The following is a 26,715-nucleotide window of genomic DNA, read 5'->3' on the forward strand; positions in this document are numbered from 1 at the left end:
GTGTGTGTGCGTGCGTGTGCGTGTGCGTGTGAGAGAGTGGACCACCATCTGCGAGCGTGGAAGTGGTACAAGGGAGTGCAGATGGCAGCAGAGCTTCAGAGCTGCTTGCTGGGACTCACTCAGAGATGAATTAGTGCGTCATCGCGGAGGGATATTTGTGTGTTCCATATGAATCAACGATGGTGGACAACCGCTACAACACCGCTCTGGTGATCGCCTGCGTGCTCAGCATCCTCGCCACCGTCTACCTCTCGGTGGCCGTGGGCACGCAGCACTGGTACGCGTACAGCAGCCCCACGGTGCGCGGGGAGGCCAACGTGAGCGAGCTACGTTCTCTCTACGACGAGTTCGCCATGGACGCAGAGCTGGACGAGAAGACGTGCAGCGACGCCTTGTTTAGGCTCAACGGCACCGTGGGCCTGTGGTGGCGCTGCGTGCTCGTCCCCGACACCCCTCATTGGTACAAGGATGCAGGTACAGCACATAAGGGATGGGTCGAATCGGGAGCGCGCCTAAGGGATTAGAGGGTTTACGGGAGATACATTCACCAGCAGATGGCGATGTTGTCTGAAATTTGGAGACAGTAGACCAGGGGTGTCCAATCTTTTTCCACTAAAGGCCGCACACGGAAAAATTAAAGCATGAGGGGGCCGCTTTGAAATTTTTCATTTTCAAACCATAACAAAATATATGGATTTTTTTGTTTTGTTTTTACCTTTATGGCTCCCGGTACCATAAGTCTCCGTCATTAACATGTCAAAAAATAAGTCAAATTATTATTTTAATTTTTAATGTAACGCTTACAGTAAATCTCTATATCAACTTCAGGTTGATATAAATTAAAAAAAAAAAAAAAAAGGTTTTATGCCTTTTCTGTCAGACAAATTTGTTTTTCATAGTAAAACTGAAATATGCAGTATTTCCCCCACAGCCCAAAACATTCAGAAAGCAATGTTTGATGTGAAGTAATTGGATTCCTCAAAAGATCAATAATGCAGGACACCATTGATTTAAATTTATTATTATTTCTGAGTAATCAGTCACAGTGAAAAGATAAATAAAATCCCACTAAATATCTTTGGGATCTAAAAGGTCCCCCACCCAAAGTGATACAATTTTATTATTATTTGTTTTACTTTCAACACTTAAGTTACGAGATCAACCTCAGATATATCTGTAGATTTTATGTTTGAACTATTATTTTGGTTGTTGTATGCTCTTTTGTCAAAGAAAACGTTTTTATACCGCAACCACATATGCAATATTTTCCATAAAAACATTTTAAAGTGAAATATTTTAAGTAATTGGAGCCTTGAATAGGCCAATAATTCATTATAACATTCATTTTTGAAAAACAAATTTTTTTGGGAGCAATAGCAAAAAAAGAAAAATAAAGACAAAAGAAAAACAGCCTGCATGGCAGCTTTGTATCAACATTGCAACTTTCTCTCGTGAGATTTCACCTCATTCCACTTTTTTAAATTATTTAAAAATGTTTGCAATAGCATTTCCAGAATGTGTGGCGGGCCGGTAAACAATTAGCTGCGGGCCGCAAATGGCCCCCGGGCCGCACTTTGGACACCCCTGCAGTAGACATACAGTAGGCTCGAGTGCTTGCAGGTGGGCAAGAGTTTCGGTGGGTTTCTTGCAAGCAAATGATGTCCACTTGTAGCTCAGCTATGTTGCTGGCTTTCTCTTTTGAGAAGCTTTTTATGTTGCAGGTCTCTATCGTGAGGTCTCTCTTTGAATTCATTTTAACCCTTGTGTGGTGTTCGGGCCTGTGGGACCCGTTTTCATTTTTTGTTAAAAGAAAAATGATACAATTAATTATTTTTCAAACTGAGACTCACTGACTTTGGCTCATTTTCTGTGAAGAACATATATTAGAATACACATTTAATGACCACACACCATACACCCCCCTACACATTTCTATTACATTATTGTACATGTTTTCCCCCCAAAAGCTACATAATCTTCTAATTTTGGCCTCACACATTGCACCTTCCTCTGTCATTCATCACCGGCTGTAAGCCCCTTGTACTTGCCAAAGTCACGCTTGTTCTCAAAGATAAGCACTAATAATACATTGTCCCTCAGGCATCCTTTAAGATATTATCCAGCAATTTGCTCGACATTACACTCCTGTCTTACCTAAACATGTCCATACATCCACAGGTATGTCATTAGGTCTAACTGCCTTATTATTATTCATCCTTACCATTGTACAAATGCGCTTCATGTCAACATGAAATCACTTTTTTTTTCAAATGTAGGGCATAATAGAATAAAAAAAGATGACACAATATTATGAGACTATTTCTCTTTAGGTGCCAAGATGATGCTAGAGTGCAGGAGCTTTACTGTGCAGCAACAACTCACCCCAAAATATAAAGAACCAGGGAACCACAACAGTGGAGAGGACTTGCTGCGAACATGTAAGCAATGTTTTACTTGTATATCATGCCTGCCTATCAGGCCATTTAAAAAGCAGCATTTTTAGTAAATTTACAGCATGCTTTTTTATTTAAAAAAAATATATATTATAGAAAAAAATTAGATTTTTATTTTATTTAAATATTTAGTATAAAAATGTATGTATTTGTTTATTTGAATAAAAAAAATCCTATTTTAGTAATTTGTTCAATGTGCATGGCCACGACTGGGGAGGGCCTAAATGTATTTTTAATAGGGCAATGGCCAGTTTTCTTGAGCTTTGTGAACTCAACAGGTGGCAGTAACATACATACACACATATATATACACTTGTATACATATATATACACACACATACATATATATACACACACATACATATATATACACACACACACATATATATACACACACACATATATATATATATACATACACACATATATATATATAATATATATGTATACATATATATATATATGTGTATATATATGTGTGTGTATATATGTATATATATATATATATATTAATATATATGTATGTGTATATATATATATATATATATATATATATATACATATTCATATATATATACAGTGTTGGGTTAGTTACTGAAAACCAGTAATGAGTTATAGTTACTAGTTACTTCATTTCAAAAGTAACTCAGTTACTTACACCAAAAAGTAATGCGTTACTTTGAAAAGTAACTATTTAGTTACTTATTTTTTTCTTTTCTTTTTTAAAAGCTCCCATTAATGCCCTTTAGCCTTCATTTCAGTACTGTTATTGCACTGGAGAATAATACAATGTGTTGATCAACTTGACATGCATTTGCATCACTGAACTCTGCTAAGCAATGTGGTCTACATACAACACACAAACAATGTGGTCTACATAAAACACACAAACAATGTGGTCTACATACAACACACAAACAATGTGGTCTACATACAACACACAAAGACAAAGATATGTTTCAAAGGCCAATTTATTTCAGGCCAGAACAAATTGACAAAACTATTTTAAATAGCTGCAACATAATGGCCCTTTAACTTGAACTTGAAGTAGATAGGATATTTGATCCAAGACACAACTTACATTTAACTAAAATGTTATTTTCTTTGTGCTCGACAAAAGAAAAGTATTGAGAATTTCTCCTTGTTAAAAAAATCGACTCTTGGCTTCGCCTTGATGTCTTGTTAGTTGTTATGATAGTAGCGTTTATGTGTGTGTGTGTGTGTGTGGCCCTTTAAGATATGACAGCATGTGGGTGAGGGACGTCAGTGAGTGAGTGGGTGAGAGAAGTGAGCGACCGGCGACAGTGAGTGCTTGCAGGTGCTCTCTCTAGCTTGCTGGAGGGCTGCGTCCAATAAAGTCACAAAGTTGCAACAAACCGCCGGCCTCGTCATTCACCCTCAGCTGTAAAGACCACTTCCGGGTAAAGTGAAAGTTGTTAGCCCCGAAGGAACGTCTCCCCTGCGCTCCTCAACTACGGTATGGGAGTCCCCCCCGCCCCCACCCACACAAAGCACGTACGCCCTTTCTTTTCCACCGCAGCGCTGCCACAAAACACACTCAGATCTTCAGTTTCTAGCCGATACTACATAAAAAATAACGTAAAATAACGCAGTAACGCATCATGTAGTAACGGTAACTGAGTTACTGAATATAAAAAATAACGCGTTAGATTACTAGTTACCGCCGAAACTAACGGCGTTACAGTAACGCAATAGTTTGTAACGCGTTAGTCCCAACACTGTATATATATATATATATATATATATATATATATATATATACATACATACACACATATATATATATAAATACATATATACATAGAGTCGTGGTCAAAAGTTTACATACACTTGTAAAGAACATACTGTCATGGCTGTCTTGAGTTTCCAATCATTTGTACAACTCTTATTTTTTTGTGATAGAGTGATTGGAGCACATACTTGTTCGTCACAAAAAACATTCATGAAGTTTGGTTCTTTTATGAATTTATTATGAGTCTACTGAAAATGGGACCAAATCTGCTGGGTCAAAAGTATACATACAGCAATGTTAATATTTGGTTACATGTCCCTTGGCAAGTTTCACTGCAATAAGGCGCTTTTGGTAGTCATCCACAAGCTTCTGGTTGAATTTTTGACCACTCCTCTTGACAAAATTGGTGCAGTTCAGCTAAATTTGTTGGTTTTCAGACATGGACTTGTTTCTTCAGAATTGTCCACATGTTTAAGTCAGGACTTTGGGAAGGCCATTCTAAAACTTTGATTCTAGCCTGATTTAGCCATTCCTATACCACTTTTGACGTGTGTTTGGGGTCATTGTCCTGTTGGAACACCCAACTGCGCCCAAGACCCAACCTCTGGGCTGATTATTTTAGGTTGTCCTGAAGAATTTGGAGGTAATCCTCCTTTTTCATTGTCCCATTTACTCTCTGTAAAGCACCAGTTCCATTTGCAGCAAAACAAGCCCAGAGCATAATACTACCACCACCATGCTTGACGGTAGGGTGGTGTTCCTGGGATTAAAGGCCTCACCTTTCTCCTCCAAACATATTGCTGGGTATTGTGGCTAAACAGCTAAATTTTTGTTTCATCTGACCACAGCTTTATCTTTGTCCATGTGATTATATATATATATATATATATATATATATATATATATATATACATACATATATATACATATATATATATACATATATATACATATATATATATACATATATATACATATATATACATATATATATATACATATATATATATATATATATATATATATATATATATATATATATATATATATATATATATATATATATATATATATATATATATATATATATATATATATTAGGGCTGGGAATCTTTGGGTGTCCCACGATTCGATTCGATTCTTGGGGTCACGATTCAATTCAAAATCGATTTTTTTTTTTTCAATTCAACACGATTCTCGATTCAAAAACGATTTTTTTATTTTTTTAAAAATGAAAACAATACACAACAATACCATAATAATGCAATACAATTTCAAAACCAAACCCAATTTTGGAGTTCTGAACCTGTGATTTCTTGCAGTGTTAAGGGGTAATATTTCACATTTGTCCCAATTGACTTTATACCCTGATAAACAGCCATATTCAGTGATGTCATTATTGATATAGTGTAGAGAGGAGTTAACATGTGACAGGTAGAGAATTATGTCGTCACAATACATGGATAGCTTATTATACTGAGAGCCAATTTTTATAACATGAATATTATTTTCACTTCTTATTTTTGCAGCTAAGGGTTCAATAACCAAATTAAATAATAATACAGATGCAGGACATCCCTGTTTTACTCCTCTTTTTAATGAAAAAGGTTCTGAAATATGATTATTGGTTTTGACTGATGCCATGGGCCTTGTATAAAGCATCTTAATCCATTGTATAAAATTATCTCCAAATCCAAATTTACGTAATGTGCAAAACATAAATGACCAGTTTATGCGGTCGAATGCCTTCTCCGCATCAACAGTACATTCTGCTGTGGGATAAGGGAGACTTCTAGCATAGTAAATAACATTAAACAATTTCCTTGTATTGTCTGAAGATTGTCGACCTTCCATGAAGCCAGTTTGGTCAGTATGAATTAATTTTCCTATTACATTTGATAATCGTGTGGCTAAGATTTTTGCCAAGATTCAAAAGGATTCTCTATTCATTCAATACATAGGATTTCAGCAGGATCTACCCCAGTCTGCTGACATGCAAGCAGAGTAGTAGATTTTTGTAAAAAGCTTTTATAATTGTAAAGGACAATGTTTTATCAACTGATTGCAATAATGTACATTTGTTTTAACTATTAAATGAACCAAAAATATGACTTATTTTATCTTTGTGAAAATATTGGACACAGTGTGTTGTCAAGCTTATGAGATGTGATGCAAGTGTAAGCCACTGTGACACTATTGTTCTTTTTTTTTTAATTTTTTTATAAATGTCTAATGATAATGTCAATGAGGGATTTTTAATCACTGCTATGTTGAAATTGTAACTAATATTGATACTGTTGTTGATAATATTCATTTTTGTTTCACTACTTTTGGTTTGTTCTGTGTCGTGTTTGTGTCTCCTCTCAATTGCTCTGTTTATTGCAGTTCTGAGTGTTGCTGGGTCGGGTTTGGTTTTGGAATTGGATTGCATTGTTATGGTATTGCTGTGTATTGTTTTGTTGGATTGATTAATTTAAAAAAAAAAAAAAAAAATTTTTTTTTTTAAATCGATTTTTTTAAAATGAGAATCGATTCTGAATCGCACAACGTGAGAATCGTGATTCGAATTCGAATCGATTTGATATATATATATATATATATATATATATATATATATATATATATATATATATATATATATATATATATATATAAGCATTTAATGATTCTCACCTTTCTATATGTTTTCGGTAGACCTGTGGAGATTCCAGTTCCTTCTCCCACTCGTGTCTCTGGGATTAGAAGTCTTGTCAGGCCTGATCGGCTTCTTCGCCTGCCTGTGTCAAAGTCTCGCCCCAACACTTGCCATCGGTGTACTTCATCTGCTGACGGGTAAACTACCTATCATTACCAGTATATGTTTAACAGAGTAGAAAAGTCATACCGGTCGAATTTTTTAGGTTCTGGTTGGATTAAGTTAAACATCATGCGTCACACCAGAGTTTAGCTCAGATAGCATTGAAGAATGAACAAACATGTTTTATTGTTACTATTACATTGGTTGACATTCTTTTTTTAAACCAAAACGTTAGGCAAAAAATATGCACGCAAAAATAATTTGTTTTTTTCGTTCTACTTTTAACAGTGGATAACAGTTTTTCAGACTGGGGATTTAATAACAATGTTAAAAAATACAACTCAACTTAAAGGGTAGCAGCACTTTTTTTGGAATGTTGCCTACCTGTTTTTTTTTTTTTAAATGAATTTTAATTTGTAAAATACAGCAAGTACGAGGTGGCTAATAATGCAGCGAATTGGAGTAATCTATTGCGGCCATAAAGCACTCTAAAAAAACATCCAAAAACCGTATATCGACCTGAATGTGAAATATCTGATATAAGCTACAATTCAAGCAGCCTGCAGCGCGTTTACTTGTGCAAAGCTGGACAGCCAGTTAACATAAAAATATCCTTCAATAGGTTGTATTCAGTCACGTGACTTTTGATCGGAAGTAAACAAAGTGGTGGGCCACCAAACCAACATGGCTAATGTGCAGCAAACAGAGTGCAAACTACCTGAGTACACAAGGAGCCTCTTACCACTAAAAGCAGATACAAGCAAACAAAATCAAACTATGCAATGGAATCTATCCCTATACGTTATCTAATAAAAAAGATTTGTCGAGTGATCCCAAGGATTATCGGTCGGTCTCGTCAACTATCTGTTTCTACATGACAAAACTGATGAAAACTTGGAAAAGCAAAACTTCTTTGTGTGTGACTGGGTCAAGGAAATGGGTATCAAGACTCTCCCAGATAAATATGCATTGTTTTTGCTCGGGTAAGGTTGCATTTCATGATTAAACTTGACGTCTACAGCCATGTTTGTTGCTGTTGCACGTGCCGTTACTAGTATGCATGTTTTAACCCGTTTTTACTCAAATATAACTATAGATGTCAATGTTGTGTATGTGCTGAAAGCTTCATTTATGATTGCTGTCTTTGGTAAAAGCACAACACTTTTAGGTTTTGCTCACATTTGCTTTCTTTTATTTAGACTCGGCAAGTTGGTGTTTACCAAACACTCTTAGCAAAAATGCATTTTAAGAACTCCGAAACAAGATAAATGAGAAATACTATAAGGATAATACGGTACTTCAATGGGTAATACTAGACATTAAAAGTATATCAAAAAACATTTAACTTAGTGAACACTGCATTCTTTGTGCGTTTTCCGACTCTGCCTTCCTGGACTGGAGTGCATGCCACTTTTCTCGTCGTCTTTCGTAAAATCTTGACATCTTTTGCCCTTCATGATTACCTCTTGAGGAACTCTGAAGACACTTATCCTTTTCGCGATTTTAACGGTTCCAACGGTTTAAAAAAATGCAAGCATTGGGCATTTTTCTTCGAGAAAGACAAAATGCCACCCAGTACGCTCTGACAACAGAAGCTTGCTGGCCCACCACTTCGAGCCTCGCATAGTTAAGGAGCCAAACATGACATCAGGTGAATACAACCTATAAGCACACAAGGTATCTTCTTGTATTTTACAGAAGTAAATTATAAAAGGTAAACATGGTAGGCTATAGGAGCAAGCAGATACACAGCAGCTAAGCACACAATAGAACACAAACTAGACATACGTAATAAGTGTCCTTAATTGAACAATATTGCAGTCTGAAACACCACATTGTCAAAATAAATATAAAATAATTATAGTTGCATATTATAGATATACAAAAAGTCTCCAAGGCAGAGCCTTATTAGAAAGTATCCACTAACAAACTTGTCCTAATGAACCATTTTTTACACCTAACATTGTTCTGAGTAATTTCACTTGATCAAGCCATTTCTAACATTATTTGTGCTGATATCTATCGGATTTATATCTGTATCAGCGGATACCTACAGCTCCAATATCAGGATCGTATCGAAATTGAAAAAGTTGTATCGGGACACCCCTAGTTACCAAAATTAGTATTGTCGTCATTTCCTGTGAAGACGGATGGACTGAAAAGAGCTCTGCACTAATTCATACCTTTCGGACTATTTTGTCACTTTTCCCGAAAAAAGATCTGGACCACGATTACAGATTTGTTTGCTGACACTACTGGCTTAAATACAGTCTGGCCTGAGTATCTAACTTGTCAAAGAAAAATAAGGAGTTACGATCACGAGCAATCAAGTTAATGGTTGAAAACGTCCGAACCTTAAACTTTTTGGCCACCAACAAAATAGGCAGAAAAAAAGTCTTCAGCTGCAGCGTATGCAGTGGAGGAGGACATGGAAAACAGCCATCATGCATATAGCCCCCGAGAAGTAACGATAATGTTGAACGAAATAAGAGAACCAGCACGAAGACAGCAAATACTTAGCAAAACACATCAAGCAAGTGGTTCGCAAACAAATGGATAAAACGAAAGGAAAAATGGATATCCTAATGAAGCGAAATGATGAAAAGGATCATGTTATTTTGTCAATTATGTAAAAGATTGAAGATTTGGAGCAGAAAAAACACAAACAATGTGTCTGGGCTCCCCATTACATGAATATTTATGCCAGTGATGCGAGATTTTGGCGCTTCAACATGGCACAGCATAACAGATGGTCGACTTTCTGCAATTAAAAGGTGGGTGTCAACAATATCGACACATGCATTCTGATGTCTGGCTAAAATAACACATCCGGCTAAGTTTACCCATAAAAAAAATAAAGAAAAAAGAGCTAAAAACTACAACATGGCTGAAGATGGTCTATAAAATCTAATCTATGAAAAATGTTGATCAAAGAACTACCATTACATGTTACGTAGACCACAAGAAAGTGTTTTAAATGTAGGGAAACAATCTAAATATGACCCCTTTAATGAAATTCATTACGCAAGGCTGAACTAAATAAAGCAGGAATATTCAACTAAATTGTTGTGGGGGCCACATTTCAGTTTTTTTAACTGAACTCCGCACCACCAGTTGAATAGCAAAAATGATGAAAAAGAGAGGACATAAAATGGAACCTTGAGGAACACCACCAGTATAACTAAAGAAGTTGAACAAATTATTACTGACTGCATCTGAAGTAACCAATCTACAGCAACAAAATCACATCACAAAAATAAATAGTAATTGCAAAAAAAATAGGACTTTAAGGCATGCCCTGAGGAGCGCCTCAATTATGTAAATAACAAATCTGGACCTCAGTGTTCCGTTTACTTGCAAAGTTAAAATGTCAATGCAAGGATATGCCAATGTGTTTACAGTGGTCCAAGTTCCTCCTCTCCACACAACAGGAGCATTTAGTGTTTTTAAGAATTTGCTGCAAAAATGGCTTCCAGGTTTTCAACTGCACTCGGGGGCCAGTATGATGTCATTCCTGGGCTGGATATGGCCACGAGTTGAATAGCACTGAAATAAACCCTTTCGTGATTCATACTATACTAAATGTGCCTCTAGTAACTGGAAACTTGCATTTGGATGACATCTCCATGTTTTGCTGTTTTTACTATTATACCAGTTCAAGATGTTTTTTCAGCAAAAAATGTTCAGAAAAAAATTACACCTTTTAAGTTTATAAAACTTAAAGGTTAACCGATGGTGTAGAAATACTGCGATATACAGTATGGCAATACTAATATTTTGTCCATCATATGATCGTACTTCAAACGGCATTTGGACTGAAATTTTGTCATAAAGTCAAGTTTATTCTATTTTTATGTTAACCCGTATTTTAAAATGTGACCAAAAATGGGATGTCTGTGTTATTCCCCTGCAGGTCTTTGCTCCTTAGCCACAGTGTGTTGCTACCTAGCGGGGATGGACCTCCTTCACAGGGTCTCGGTTCTTCCCGACAAGGTGGACGGCTCACTGGGTTGGTCCTTGTACTTGGCGCTCATGTCCTCACCGCTCCACATGATGGCAGCCGCACTGCTGGTGTGGGCAGCACGCAGCCACAGTCGCACCTACTATCGCATGAGCGCCTACCGCGTGGCCTAAAGCCCCACCTCCCCAAAGCGCACTTGATTGTTTTACTTGACTTCAAAGATTATGATGCTATAGCGGGGATGTGGGTTAATCCATGACCTCTGACAGATTACCATGCATCTCTTCAGGGATAATGGAACGCTAACCACTGGACAATACATTAGGGACATTAAAATAAAAATAATATTTGGAATTTAAATCTAAATAGAGCAGCTTTCATTTGGTTAAACAGTAAGCTGTCGCATCTTGTAGTTCCACATAAATCCTCTAGGTGATAGTGAGTGAAAACATTTTTTTTAACTCTTATTATAGGGCCACACTGGAAAAAGTAGATGCTAACAATAAATTTGTTTGATAACCAGAAGCATTTTTTACTAGAATTGTAGTTAAAAAGTCATATTTTTACAACAAAAACATCTGAGTTTTATGGAAATAAAACTTTGAAGAAATATTTCGTATTAATCGCCAGAAATATTACCAAAAAAAAATTCACAAGAAAAAGCAGTAGAAAATGAATTAGAAAGGACAGATTGTAAAAATTAATTACACTTTTTTTTAATTTAAATTAGGGACTTCCCGCGGGCCGGATTTTGGACGCTGGCGGGCCGTATCCGGCCGTAGTTTGGGGACCCATGCTCTAGAGCATGGGTCCCCAACCACCGGGGCCATGGATCGATTGGTACCGGGCCGCACAAGAAATAAAAAATAAATACAATAAAATATTTTTTTTTTTTCATTAAATCAACATAAAAAACACAAAATACACTTACAATTAGTGCATCCAACCCAAAAAACCTCCCCCCCCCATTTACACTTATTCGCACAAAAGGGTTGTTTTTTTTCTGTTATTAATATTTCTGGTTCCTACATTATATATCAATATAGATCAATACAGTCTGCAGGGATACAGTCCGTAAGCACACATGATTGAAAAAAAACAAAACCATACCCCCCCGGTCCGTGGGACAAATTTTCAAGCGTTGACTGGTCCGCAGCTACAAAAAGGTTGGGGACCACTGCTCTAGAGTATAGGAGAGAGAAAGAAGTCTTACATGTATGAAAAAATTTATAAAGAATCCTTAAGTCATAATTTTTGATGAAAAAAGTGGTGATATAACAAGAATAAAGTAGTTTTAAAAGTTATAATACGGGAAAAAATAAGTACGGTACCATGACAAGAATAAATCTTATTTTCTGAGAAAAAAGAAGTAAACTAAGAATAAAATCCTATTTTCAATTAAAATGAGAATATATACGTTATATAACAAAAATAAAATACTATTTTTTGGGAGAAGTTATATGTAAAAAGTTATAACAATGAATAAAGTTTTATTTTTTTAAATGTGAGAAAAAGGACGCAAAGTAGTAAAAAAAAAAAAAGTAGTACTACAAGATTAAAATCTTATTAGAATAAAGTCAGATTTTTAGGAGAATAAGAACATGATAAGACTTCTGTAGTATTTCATTTTTAAAAGTACCATTTTAATTTTAAAAAATGTGGATTTTATTTTCATAACATTGTGCATATTTATTCTGATATTTTGATTTATTTCTCTAGGATCTTCTAAAAACAATGTAATTCTCTTTCCACTGCAATGTTTTTTTAGTAAGATTATATCTTTCTTTCTTGTAAAATCATTTGTCGTAATATTTATTATGGTAGGATTTTATAACATTGCCAATTTCCACGAAAAAATCTGGCCGTACTATTGTACATTTTTTACTGATTTGATATTTCACTTTCATTAAAAATGTGTTTTATTTTGTAAAAATACGACTACATTGTGTTAAGCTTACAATTTTTAAGGAGGGCATTTTTCAACTTTATTCTCATTACATTACGACATGTATCTTCATTATTGTACAATTTGTTTTTGTCCTTTCAGGGTGGCCCTAATACTGCTAAATATTGAGTTACTGTATATATATGTTATCTTGTAAACTAAGTTGGTATGTATTTACGTTTTAGCCAGTCTATTTGTTTTGTCTTTTTTTACAATTTGGAAATGTTTCCATTTATAGTATTTTACATGGTTGTGCTTTGTGTTCTTCACATTTATCTATTTATGGATTTTTTGTTTTGTTTTGCAATACGTGAATTTGTAGAAACGTTACAAGAAAATAATGCAACTGTATTTTAATGTTGAGCATAATGAATGTAAATGAAAGGCCATATTATCGCGTTAAAGATATAGCTTGTCATGCTTACACTTAAATTATTTCTAAATATATTCTTAATTTAGTAGGGAATGACTATATTTCATGCAATATTCTTGTCATATCACATGGACAATTGCCTAGGGTGGCACTCTCTACGGGGCACCGCAAGGATGATTAAGAAAATAAAGTCTGCTGAAATATTAACGTTAGTATGCGTGTTTATTTGTATTTTTTTTCCGAGAGAAGAATGAGTGCAGCAAGAAGTCGTCATGCTAGGCTACATAAAAGGAAAGCTTTATTTTTCTATTATTGGGATTATTTACAGGCATCATTCTTCCTCTTCTTCAGATGGGAATCTCACATCTTGATGGTCTTCTTTGTGTACCCGGACCGCTGGGATGGTGAAAGTGCGCTTGGTTGCGAGGTAGAGAGCGACACCCTTTTCATAATAAGCACATTCGTTGATAAAGAACGGGTGAAGAGCTTTGCTGCCTTTGTAGCTCACAGTTTGGCCTGAGAACGTCTGGAAGAGGGGGTCTCCAGGATGAAGGAGGCAGAAGTCTCTGTCCTGTGGAGCAGACAGGTTGGGTCCAGGGTTCCTGTTAAGTTTTATGTGCGTTCTTCCGCTTTTGAAAAGCTTAAAAAGTGTGAGCCCCCGAAAAAACAATAGAGGACAGCAAGTGTCTGCTTTATCCAACAGGTGACTGAGAGCTACTACAGCACAATAAAGACTGGGAGAGTACAACCCCAGATTTCCACTGGAAGCAAAACGGCAGCAGAATGCTTAAATACGCTTAAATCTCTAGAGTCTACATCAACTTCCAATCTATCCGTCATTTCTAAGGTTATTTGTTTTTTAATGTTGTTTTTTTGTTTTCTGCCCTTTTTGTCAAAAAAACTATGTCTTTTATGGCAAACACAAAAAATATGCAAAATCTTCCATATAAAATATTTTTCAAAGTGTAATATTTGATGTGACGTAACAGGAGCCCTGGATAGGTCAATAATTCATGAAAACATTGATTTTGATTCAGTATTATGTTTTGAGCAATGACAGTTTTAAAGAAAAAAAACAGCTTTGTTTATTGGTCAACATTGCAACTTTTTTTAAATTACATTTCACCTGTAAGCTTTTTTATTCCACTTTTGTTATGTTTTTGTTTATTTTAATAGTATTTTAAAAATGTGCCGTGGGCCTTTAAAACATTAGCTGTGGGCCACAAATGGCCTCCGGGCCACACTTTTGACATCCCTGCTAAAGATAATAAAAAAAATTAAATCTGATAAGTCTATTGATAAAAAGCAGAGCCTGGCGACGCATGCGCGTTTATCATAACGCACAGTCAGCATCTCTGCTTCAGTAAACAATGACGGTGATGACCTCACTGTCAGCGATTTGAGAGACTCTTGCTAACTTGTCAGCCACTTCTCCAAGAGACTACTTTTGAACACTACTTGCACATTAACACTTCAAAAGGCACATATTTGCCCCGTTTGTTGACCTGCAAAGTATGTTTTTGGGGTGGAGGAGTCTGGTCGGGTGCTGGTAAGCTTGAAGCTAACAGATAGCCTGTCTCCATCCTCGAACGATGTCGCTTCAGCGGGAGATAAAAGTTAAGTTTCCATGGACTCACAAAGGCTAAAACAACTCATTTACTGGACACATAGATGAAGTTAAAAAGGTTGACTTTACATTCACCTTAGTGTTTACCATGAAGACTTTGTTTTGACAGCCCCTCGCGGTAAAATTGGCAGTATTTGTCATTGATAAAACTTTCGGCGAATCAAAATTTACGACCAATAAAAACGCAATAAACGGGGACGGAAATTTGACCCGGCAAATATAAACAAAGCAAAACACCAGTGGAAAGCGATAATCGATAAAATAAAATAAAACAAGCAAACTGGGTGGTAAAAAAAAAAATCCGCGTTCGGCTTGCGCGCCGGCTTCTGAAATCTCCTTTCTGATTTCAATGCGTAAAAAGACACAAAAATTGCGTTAACGCTAACACTGTACAAATGCGATTACCGTATGCAAATAGTATTTTTTTTTGCCAAAAGATTATTTTTATGTTTAATAAATTGTAATCTTACGAGAATAATTACATTTCTAGAAAAAAAATCATAATTGTTCAATATCAAATTGTAACATGACCAGAATTAGTATGTAATATTAACGGAATATAGTCAGATTTTTCAAAGATAAATAACTTTGTACCTGAAGTTGAGTATAAATCTTAACACATTAAATTCAGACTTTGTTTTTAGAACAAAATAAATATTACGAGTCTTATTTGTATGTATTTGTAAAACTGTTAATCTATGAGAATAGTTGTACTAAGTAAATAAGAAACTCACAATAAAGACACTTTTTTAAAAAGGAATACTGCATTAGTACCGTATTTTCCGCACTATAAGGCGCACCTAAAAACCTCCAATTTTGTCAAAAGCTGACAGTGCGCCTTATAATCCGGTGCGCCTTATATATGGACCAATATTGAGCCTCCAACAGGTAAAATGTTCAATCAATCAATCGCAACTACAGTAAGCAGCCGCTGACTTCATTTTCCCCCGTCTTAATTTTCCCCCGTAGAAGAAGCGCGCGGTGCATGCTGGGATATATGACTGCGCGAGGCGTGCCGTTTCATTTCCATTTGTTTGTTTATGTAAAGACCCCAAAATGACTCCTATTAAGAGACACGCTTACGACGCAGAGTTTAAACTTAAGACGATCAGTCACGCAGTAGAACACGGAAATAGAGCAGCAGCGAGAGAATTTAACATTGTCACTGAACCGCTAGACAACAGCAGCAACACTGACTCGATTAATGACGACTTCGACGCCGTACTCGCCCAACTGTTTAATTCGGACACTGATGAAGAAGAATTCGAGGGATTCGTGGATGAGGAATAACTTCATAAAGTGAGCTTTACATGTTTATTTGGTGTGTTGTGTTGTGTGACATTAACGTTTGAGCAACGTTGAGTTATTGATATATTGTTATTGCTCTGCACTATTTCGAGTGTTACTATATTGTGATTGCACTAACGTTTGATTTACCGTAACAGTATCACTGTTTTTTACGTGTTTATTGAATCAGGGCAAAGTTCCCCTCCACTATGTGATATAAATGTTGCACTACATGTTATACCTTGCTGTTGTTAAAAGATAAACAAAACACCACGTCACTGACTTTACCTCGGGGAAAATAAAACAGCTGTTTATTCATTTTGGTAGTGAACAGAGTTGTCAGAACGCTGGTTTGTAATCTATTAATAAAGTTTGACTGACCTATCTGACTGTTTTGTTGACATTCCCTTTAGCGCAGCTCCATCTAATGGATGCATAACGTAACCCCAGCCTCTACTGCAGCGTCTATTCTATGCGCCTTATAATGCGGTGCGCCTTATATATGAACAAAGTTTTAAAATATGCCATTCATTGAGGGTACGCCTTATAGTGCGGAATATACGGTACTTTTATTTAATAAAGTTGTAATCTTACAAGAATAAAGTCAGATTTTTTTAATAATAATAAAGTTAATACTATTAAAAAGTTGTCTTTTTCTTGCTATAATGTAGTATTTTGTGACAATAAACAACTATAGGTAACACTTTTTTGCTAAATAACTACATATATTCGGACGGAAATAAGAGAAGAGCTGATGTCATGAATGTAATCTGTGTTTACTTTTGTTAGTTATTTGATGGGAGATTAAGTACAGTGGAGAAAATCAAGCATTCGCTAGGCAATATCAGAAAAACTACAGTAATACAAACTATTACGTCAAACAATATAGATGGACACTTGGTACCAGGCAGAATTCATTGAGTTTTATTCTCCATTCTTACCCATTCTGTAATAGCATATGGTTTAAAAATATAATGTTTCAAGGGACATATCCTACCAATTTTATCATAAGGAGAATGTTCCAGACTTTTTCAACTGTTGCGAGTTTTATATACCTGGAGTTGAGGATGAATGGCTGCGGTGATGTTGTGCGTGTCCTCATCTCTTGGATAGTCCACGTGTCCAACCGTGGTGAACACATCCACCGATCCGCCATTGAAAACAACACCTACAAGCACAGAAAAAGAAGAGCGTTTTTATTATTTGATATGCAAACTGTTTTTTTAAGTAAATACCTGAGTTGAAGAGCCGCACCCAGTTGAGAATGTGCTGGAGACCTTCTTTCATGGCTGAGTAGATGTTAGACCTCACCAAGCCGTGTGGTTGAGGCCCGATCTCTAAAGCTGCAATATAAATATGCATTCGTAAATATATGAATAATACTTAGAGATGCAATTGCCTTCTAGACTTACTTACCAAAACCATGTTTTCCAACTGAATCCAGGGAATAGGAATCCTTGTCTGAGACATCGAAATGAACGTACCTCACTGGAATATATCGCATCTCTCTCTGGAACAACATGGTACAACACCCTATTTTTATTATTCATGTGTACTCCAAATATTGATAAAAGCTTTAAATCGGGGGTCAGCATTTTCCATGCCAAGGGCCCCAAACTGATATAGAAATAAATGGGGGCCCCCTACTTACAGTCCATCCGGAAGTATTCGCAGCGCTTCACATTTTCCCTATTTTGTTAAGTTACAGCCTCATTCCAAAATGAAAAAATGATACACACAATAATTTAATTTAAATATTTTTGATTCAATAAAGTGTTTGTATGTTCTCTATATCCAACATTATGTGTTATTCTAATTGATCTTTTTTGTTACCCCATTAGTGAATGAAGCGCACGTTTGTAGAGGTTTCCCCATATTTGTACACATCAACTCAGATATGGTAACACTAGTGAGCAGTAGAGAATATAGAGAGATTTTTGGTCAAGAACATATTTTGCTTTATTCATTATTGACCTGTTTCTTGCTACTTTGTTTTATATTTTTTGCACAAAGTTTCCAGTTCATTTTAAATTAAATCAAATCAACTTAATTTATAAAGCACATTTAAAATTTACCACAGGGGTAGCCAAAGTGCTGTACAACGGGCAGGTTAAAAGATAACACAAGAGAAACGAGCAATCACAACACAACACAAACAGAGCACGATACAAAATAAATAAAACATAAAAAACAGGTTCACAGCAGGTGCATTGTGGGACGCCATAGCAGGATGGAGATCACTCAGTGTTAAAAGCCATGGAATTAAAGTATGTTTTTAAGAGTGATTTAAAAACAGGAAGAGAGGAGGCCTGTCTAACACTTAGAGGTAAGTCGTTCCAGAGCTTGGGAGCAGCAGCGGCGAAAGCTCTGTCACCTCTAAGCTTCAGCCTTGTGTCAGGGTCCGTCAATAGCAGCTGATCGGCTGATCTTAAGGATCGGGGGCGGGTGGCGCAGTAAGGCTGAAGGAGGTCGGAGAGATAAGTTGGAGCGAGGTTGTTTAGACATTTAAAAACAAATAGTAGGAGTTTAAAATGTATTTGGTAACGCACAGGGAGCCAGTGAAGGGACGCTAGTATAGGGGTGATGTGCTCACACCTGCGGGTCTGTGTTAACAGACGAGCAGCAGAGTTCTGCACGAGCTGCAGGCGGGCGAGGGAGGCCTGGCTAATGCCTACGTACAGGGCATTGCAGTAGTCAAGACGAGTCGAGATAAAGGCGTGGATTAATTTCTCAAGATCATGTCCTGACAAACGGCTTCACTTTCGCTATTTGGCGTAGTTGATAATAGCTGTTTTGTACGGCGCTGCTGCTTTGTTTTTCAAACTTAAAATCTGAGTCGAACTTTACCCCCAGGTTTGTAACACAGTCACTGAGATACAGGGACAGAGTGCCGAGGTCCACGTTGGGGGAGGGAGAGCCACTTGGACCAAAAACATAAGTTCTGTTTTCATTCAGGCTCAGAAAGTTAACTGGAAGCCAGGCTTTGATGTCGTGCAGGCAGTCAATAAAACGTTGGACCTTGGTATTTTGTGCCATGGAAAAGTAGATCTGGCAATCATCGGCATAAAAATGAAATGCAATACAGAACTTGCTGAAAACAGAACCGAGGGGGAGAGGTAAAGTGCAAATAAAATTGGGCCAAGGATTGAGCCCTGGGGGACCCCATGTGGTAGATGAGCTGTGGAAGACATAAAACTGTCTACTTTTACACAAAAACTCCTGTCAGTTAGGTACGACCGGAACCAGTTGAGGGTGACGCCCTTAATGCCTACACAGTTATCAAGACGAGTGATTAAGGTGGCATGGTCGACGGTGTCAAACGCAGCAGACAGATCTAAAAGCACCAGGACAACATATTTACCAGAATCTGTTGACAGGAGGATATCGTTAAAAACTTTTAGAAGCGCTGACTCTGTGCTGTGGAGGGCTTTAAAACTGGACTGGAACAGCTTAGTGATACCCTTATCCTCGAAGAAGGGCAACAACTGACTGTAGACAACCTTCTCTAATATTTTGGAAATGTATGGAAGATTAGAAATAGGTCTGAGGTTAGAGAGGAGAGAGAGGTCGAGGCTTGGTTTTTTAAGTAGAGGTCGTACCATTGCATGTTTAAACTCTACTGGAACTATTCCAGAAGAGAGGCTACTATTGATAATGTTAAGGACACTTGATCCAATAGTAGCAAGTACATCCTTAAACAGGCAAGGTGGGAGGGCATCTGCAGGAGAACCAGAGGGCTTTATATGACTAACCGTGTCCTTTAGAAAAGAAAAGAACACCGGATCAAACTGATGGAAAACAGAAGAGAAATGCAGAGGAATAGAAGGGCCATATGAAGCGTGACAAACTGGCTCTAGTTGACACAATTTTGTCAGTGAAAAAAATGTAGACAATTTTCACAGAATTCAAAAGAAGCATCAAAACCAACAGATTTGGGAGCATCAATGACAATGTTAATAGTTTTGAACAGAGCTCTGGGGTTGTTACAGTTAGAAGATATAATCTGAGATAGATATATATTAATCTCTGCTTTTACAGTAATCTGAAAGGAAAACAGGCTTTCTTTAAAAATGGCAAAGGACTCATGCAGCCTGTCTTTTTTCCATTTTCTCTCTGCTCTCCTACATTCGCACCTGGCAGCCCGAGTGACGTCATTCAACCAGGGCTGAGGCGTGGGTTTGGAGCGGCGGCACTTGAAAGGAGCGATCGTGTCCAGTGTTTGTAAACAAATAGAGTTGAACCCAGAAACCAACTCTTCAGTATTCAGACACACAGAGGCTGCAGAGTTATCATCATAAAGAGTCGAAAAAATAGAGGAGAACAGAGCCGAAGACGAAGAATTAAACATGCAAGAGCGTTGAGCGCACAATTTAACCGGACGCTGAGTGGGAATATCAAACAGGATCGGCATATGATCAGAGAACACAGCGTCGCAAATGTCCAAATTAAAAACACACAAACCATACGAGAGCACTAAATCGAGTGTATGCCCGCGTTCATGTGTGGAGCCAGACACAGACTGTACAAAGTTAAATGAGTCAATTACATTCAGGAAGCTCCTGGAGAGCGGCTCATCTGGACAGCAGGTGTGAATATTAAAATCACATCATATTTAGGCAGGATCTCAGCCAGAAATTCAGAAAAGTCATTTATAAAGTCTTTATGGTACTTGGGTGGTCGATAGACGACGGCACACAGGACGACATCAGAAAGACCCAGTTCAAACATGCACAGTTCAAAGCTTGAAAAGGAGGATTGTAGGCGGATCTGACGGCATTTAAAGTCATTTTTAAAAACGACTGCTAATCTTCCTCCTTTTCGACCGGACAACCGCGGAGAATTAAAGGCCTACTGAAACCCACTACTACCGACCACGCAGTCTGATAGTTTATATATTAATGATGAAATGTTAACATTGCAACACATGCCAATACGGCTGGGTTAACTTATAAAGTGCAATTTTAAACTTCCCAGGAAACTTCCGCTTGAAAACGTCGCGGTATGATGACGTATGCGCGTGACGTCACGAGGGCAAGGGAAGTGTTTGGACCCAATTCAAATACCTCTGTTTTCTTCGACAAAATTCCACAGTATTCTGGACATCTGTGTTGGTGAATCTTTTGCAATTTGTTTAATGGACAATGGAGACTGCAAATAAGAAAGTTGTAGGTGCGATCGGTGGAGCGGCGGACTACAGCAACACCAACACCAGGAGGTTGTGTTGTGTTTTGAGCAGGATAGCAGACGCACTACAGTGAGTAAGCCCGCCGCCGCATCTAAGTTAGCTTGTTTTTTTAGCTTCGCCAAGCTGAATATTATTAATCGTGTATTTACATGTTCCTGGTTTAATAGTATTTTTGATCTTCTGTCTATCCATCCAGTCAGGGTTTTTTTAATTTAGTTTCTATCTGCATTTGAGACTGCTATGCTATCACGTTGGCTACGTAGCTGGGTTAGCTTCTATTTTTTTAGCTTCGAAAAGCTGAATATTATTAATCGTGTATTTACATGTTCATGGTTTAATAGTATTTTTGATCTTCTGTCTACCCATCCAGTCAGGGTTTTTTTAAATTTAGTTTCTATCTGCATTTGAGACTGCTATGCTATCACGTTGGCTACGTAGCTAGGTTAGCTTCTATTTTTTTAGCTTCGAAAAGCTGAATATTATTAATCGTGTATTTACATGTTTATGGTTTAATAGTATTTTTGATCTTCTGTCTATCCATCCAGTCAGGGTTTTTTTTTATTTAGTTTCTATCTGCATTTGAGACTGATGCTATCACGTTGGCTACGTTGCTAGGTTAGTTTCTATTTTTTTAGCTTCGCAAAGCTGAATATTATTAATCGTGTATTTACATGTTCATGGTTAAATAGTATTTTTGATCTTCTGTCTATCCATCCAGTCAGGTTTTTTTTAATTTAGTTTCTATCTGCATTTGAGACTGCTATGCTATCACGTTGGCTACGTTGCTAGGTTAGCTTCTATTTTTTTAGCTTCGCAAAGCTGAATATTATTAATCGTATATTTACATGTTCAGTCACTGTGAATGTCCATTTCGCGTTCTCGACTCTCATTTTCAAGAGGATATAGTATCTGAGGTGGTTTAAAATACAAATCTGTGATCTACAATAGAAAAAGGAGAGAGTGTGGAATCCAATGAGCCAGCTTGTACCTAAGTTACGGTCAGAGCGAAAAAAGATACGTCCATCACTGCCTCTCAAGTCCTTCACTGTAACGTTCCTCATCTACGAATCTTTCATCCTCGCTCAAATTAATGGGGTAATCGTCACTTTCTCGGTCCGAATCTCTCTCGCTCCATTGTAAACAATGGGGAATTGTGAGGAATACTAGCTCCTGTGACGTCACGCTACTTCCGGTACAGGCAAGGCTTTTTTTATAAGCGAGCAAAAGTTGCGAACTTTATCGTCGATTTTCTCTACTAAATCCTTTCAGCAAAAATATGGCAATATCGCGAAATGATCAAGTATGACACATAGAATGGATCTGCTATTCCCGTTTAAATAAAAACATTTCATTTCAGTAGGCCTTTAAAGTAGGAGCACTTCGGTGGCAAAAGTTCATTAAGAGGGGCGGACTCACCGGCTCTCAGCCATGTCTCCGTCACACAGAGGAAGTCTAGTCCGCGGGAAGTGAATAAATCCTTCAGGTTAAACGTTTTGTTTGTCAAAGATCTTGCGTTAACAAGACCGAACCTGGCGGGGGCCGGCACGTCCAAGGCCGCAGCTGAACCGGGTGGGGCCCGACACAGAGCCCACAGGTGGCGGGAATTCACCCCGCGCTTCCGGGAGCGGGTACAGCAGGAGCGATGGTGGCAAGCTTCTCCCTCCAAACTGACGATAGGAACAAGCCAGGAGCCGATGGGATCCAGCGAGCGTGGGTGCAGGAAGAGACCAGGTACCGCACCATTCCTCCTTCGGGAAGCCACGGGAAGCCGGGCCAGGAGTGCCCTAACTTTCACCAGCTGGCCGCCACGTTTACCGCGGCGCCGGTGACGCTTCCGCCGGGGGAGAGGTGCCAGGAGGCGGGAAAGGAAGGCAGGAATCCGGCCGGGTGAGTGAAATGGCTGGGACGTCGAAAAACCAACGTTGAAGTTGCTCATATCCGTGGGTGTGATATGATCCAACAGCGTTTGGCGGTCATACACAAGCAGTGAGCTGACAGAGACGACAACAGACGCAAACAGCACAAAAACGAACAGAGCTGACAGCGAGAGACGGCAGGCCAAAGCACATACTGGCGCCATCTTGAAGGCAGAGCCTTTTATACTTATTGCACCCAAAAATGTGTTTTATTTTCGTCTTTTAATATCTACTCTGTCTATTTGTATTTGTTTGACTTTCCCTTCGACTGTTACCGAATATCATTATTTTGGTTTTACTAATATTTTTGGCAAACCATCTTTTGAAATTTTTTAATTTCTTTTCTTATTTGTATTAACTTCTATGTGTTCATCATTTGGCAGCAATAACAGTTTCAAGTATTTTTTTACACAGTATTGTTTTTATGCAATATCAATCAATCAATCAATGTTTATTTATATAGCCCTAAATCACAAGTGTCTCAAAGGGCTGCACAAGCCACAACGACATCCTCGATTCAGATCCCACATAAGCCCACGCAATACGTTACAGTAATCGAGACGAGACGTAACGAACGCATGAATAATGATCTCAGCGTCACTAGTGGACATAATGGAACGAATTTTAGCGATATTACGGAGATGAAAGAAGGCCGTTTAGTAACACTCTTAATGTGTGACTCAAACGAGAGAGTTGGGCCGAAAATAATACCCAGATTCGTTACAGAGTCGCCTTGTGTAATTGTTTGGTTGTCAAATGTTAAGGTGGTATTATTACAATATTTCTAACCTGAAAGTTTTTTTCTCTTTTTTAAAAGGCATGTTACCTGTTAAAATTGTGCAATTTTGGGGGGGAAAGCACCAATTAATTTCAATTCTTTTTAAATGTGAGATGTTGATTTGAGATATAAGTATTTTAAATTAAGAGCCAATAAAGGTCGTAAGTTGAGGTATTACCAGTGTTAGGTTAGTTACTGAAAACCAGTAACTAATTAGTTATATTTATTTCAAAAGTAACTCAGTTACTAACTCAGTTACTTACACCAAAAAGTAATGAGTTACTGTTAAAAGTAACTATTTAGTTACTTCTTTTTTTTTCTTCTTTTTTTTTTTAAGGCTCCCATTAATGCCCTTTTAGCCTTCATTTCAGTACTGTTATTGCACTGGAGAATAATACAATCTGTTGATCAACTTGACATGCATTTGCATCACTGAACTCTGCTAAGCAATGTGGTCTACATACAACACACAAAGACAATTTCAGGCCAGAACAAATTGACTAAACTATTTTAAATAGCTGCAACATAACATACATAAGTAACAAACAGCATAATAACAATATAGCTGTAAACCTGGCTTCACCTAAGGAAGGCACACATGACATACAAAGCCTAACCAGGCATTTTCTCTCTCTCAAGGAATTCAGAAATAAAATCATGTCTTCATGAGATCAACACTGTACTGAAGCCCAGAACACTCTGCGCATTTCCCCAGTTTTAGTTTAGAGAAAAGGAAAGATTGGCCTGGCCCACTAGGATCCCTCTTTATGTTTGTGAACTTTATAGTCAATACATTTAGAGTGATGTGATAATCAACCACTCTTGAAGTCTAGAATGAAAGAGTATATAAGAGAATTGACAGAGTGTGTGTACCTTCAATGATGAATGATGAGCAGAGGCAGAGTTTGGAGTGTTTTCTTTAGCTCGCTTTCCATATTTATGTACTCACTGTTCAGGTACTTGGAACATGTTTTCCGTGCCATTAGCTGTTTCACGCCGGTATCATGCTAATTAGCTGCCTGAAAGCGGGTGACTCCATTGTAGAAATAGCCTGCATGTCTTCTAGCACATACGCTGCAATGGCTCTATCAATGTTGTCCTGGCTAACAGTTCCTCTGTTAAAATCCTTAAGTGGAGCTGAAGTGGCATCGGAGTCTGTGTCTCTATTTACTAGCTTCGTCGAAGCATGTTGCTTTTGTAGCTGTTTCAACAGATTTGAATTGCTGTTTTGGGCAGTATTCCCGGGTGCGGTCACCGCTGCTGCTCACATCTCCCCTCACCTCCCAGGGGGTGATCAAGGATGATGGGTCAAATGCAGAGAATAATTTTGCCACACCTAGTGTGTGTGTGACAATCATTGACACTTTAACTTTAAGTAGATGGGATCTTTGATCCAAGACAACTTACATTTAACTAAAATGTTCTTTTCTTTGTGCTCGACAAAAGAAAAGTAGTGAGAATATCTCCATGTTAAAAACTCGGCTTCTGGCGCCACCATGAAGTCTTGTTAGTTCTTATGAGAATAGCGTGTGTGTGTGTGTGTGTGTGTGTGTGTGTGTGTGTGTGTGTGTGTGTGTGTGTGTGTGTGTGTGTGTGTGGCCCTTTAAGATATGACAGCATGTGAGGTGAGTGACGTCAGTGAGTGAGTGGGTGAGAGAAGTGAGGGCGCGCAACAGTGACTGCGTGCAGGTGCTCGTAACTTGGTTGATGGCTGCGTGCAAGACACCAATAAAGTCACAAAGTTGCAACAAACCGCCGGCCTCGTCATTCACCCGCGAGTCCGGAGCTGTAAAGACCTACTGCCGGGTAAAGTGAAGGGTGTTACCTCCGAAGTCCTGGAGGAACGTCTCCCCTGCGCCCCCTGCCCCCACCCACAGAAAGCACGCCTCTTCTTTTCCTTGTGACACAGAAGGACGACACCGCAGCGCTTCAATAAAACACACTCAGATCTTCTGTTTCTAGCCGATACTACATAAAAAAATAACGTAAAATAACGCAGTAACGCATCATGTAGTAACGGTAACTAAGTTACTGTACATAAAAAATAACGCGTTAGATTACTAGTTACCGCCGAAAATAACGGCGTTACAGTAAAGTACAGTACTTTGTAACGCGTTAGTCCCAACACTGGGTATTACTATACTCTGACACACAGAAAAGAGACAGATACAGAGTTGTTCATCATTCTCTGCGTTCTATGAGCAAATAAAAACACACCAGCATAAGATGTCTAAAGGCCTCCCTCGACAACTGAATCTGTCCCAACTCTAAAAGAACCACCATCCTTTCTTCACACAGAGTGAGTTACCAACCAGTTGGTTGATATGCAGACAAATTGACTGGTTTGTTGCCCACAATGTATGGCAGTACCATAACCAAGACAGCGAATCTTATGAAAACAGAGGTACCGCAGTATATTGCTATAACACAGCAATAACAGAACCACTCAGCATTAATAGCACTGATTAGCAAGGACTTTCACACCAACATTTTAAAGCGCATGCTGAGGAAGATAAAGCTGCCAGATGCTGACTCCTTAATAATACTTGAAATGCCGCTATTGACATATTGTTGAATAAATAAAAAGTATTAAAGTAAAAACCTACATCTGAAAATGCCAGTGTTGTAATTAGAGACCTC

General features: G+C 37.9%; 2 protein-coding genes across 6 annotated transcripts in view; one reads left to right on the forward strand and one right to left on the reverse strand.

Annotated features, from left to right (window-relative positions):
- LOC133661769 (claudin domain-containing protein 1-like) lies at positions 1 to 17,932 on the forward strand. 4 transcript variants are annotated; one of them, XR_009827993.1, is made up of 7 exons: positions 2 to 474; positions 2,331 to 2,438; positions 6,901 to 7,038; positions 10,917 to 11,012; positions 13,634 to 13,709; positions 13,786 to 13,898; positions 13,986 to 17,932. XR_009827993.1 is itself a non-coding variant. In XM_062065235.1 (4 exons), exons 1-4 carry the CDS (start codon positions 180 to 182, stop codon positions 11,135 to 11,137), a joined length of 762 nt encoding a protein of 253 aa, XP_061921219.1. In that variant the 5' UTR covers positions 2 to 179; the 3' UTR covers positions 11,138 to 13,489. The 4 variants fall into 4 exon arrangements, 2 of the variants coding, with proteins under 2 accessions (XP_061921220.1, XP_061921219.1); XR_009827992.1 differs by having other exon boundaries at positions 13,786 to 17,932; XM_062065235.1 differs by lacking the exons at positions 13,634 to 13,709; positions 13,786 to 13,898; positions 13,986 to 17,932 and having other exon boundaries at positions 10,917 to 13,489.
- The window catches only part of LOC133661768 (N-acyl-aromatic-L-amino acid amidohydrolase (carboxylate-forming) B-like), a 14,925-nt gene continuing 1,706 nt past the window's right edge, over positions 13,497 to 26,715 (reverse strand). For both annotated transcript variants that reach the window (XM_062065233.1, XM_062065234.1), the window contains 4 exons: positions 17,613 to 17,706; positions 17,432 to 17,539; positions 17,252 to 17,364; positions 13,497 to 13,853 (listed from right to left, as the gene is read on the reverse strand). In XM_062065233.1, the coding sequence (XP_061921217.1) occupies positions 13,614 to 13,853; positions 17,252 to 17,364; positions 17,432 to 17,539; positions 17,613 to 17,706 (555 nt within the window). In that variant the 3' untranslated portion in view covers positions 13,497 to 13,613. The remainder of the gene's footprint in view (positions 13,854 to 17,251; positions 17,365 to 17,431; positions 17,540 to 17,612; positions 17,707 to 26,715) is intronic.

The sequence above is a fragment of the Entelurus aequoreus genome, linkage group LG12 (assembly GCF_033978785.1).
Source record: "Entelurus aequoreus isolate RoL-2023_Sb linkage group LG12, RoL_Eaeq_v1.1, whole genome shotgun sequence".
Taxonomy (NCBI): Eukaryota; Metazoa; Chordata; class Actinopteri; order Syngnathiformes; family Syngnathidae; genus Entelurus; species Entelurus aequoreus.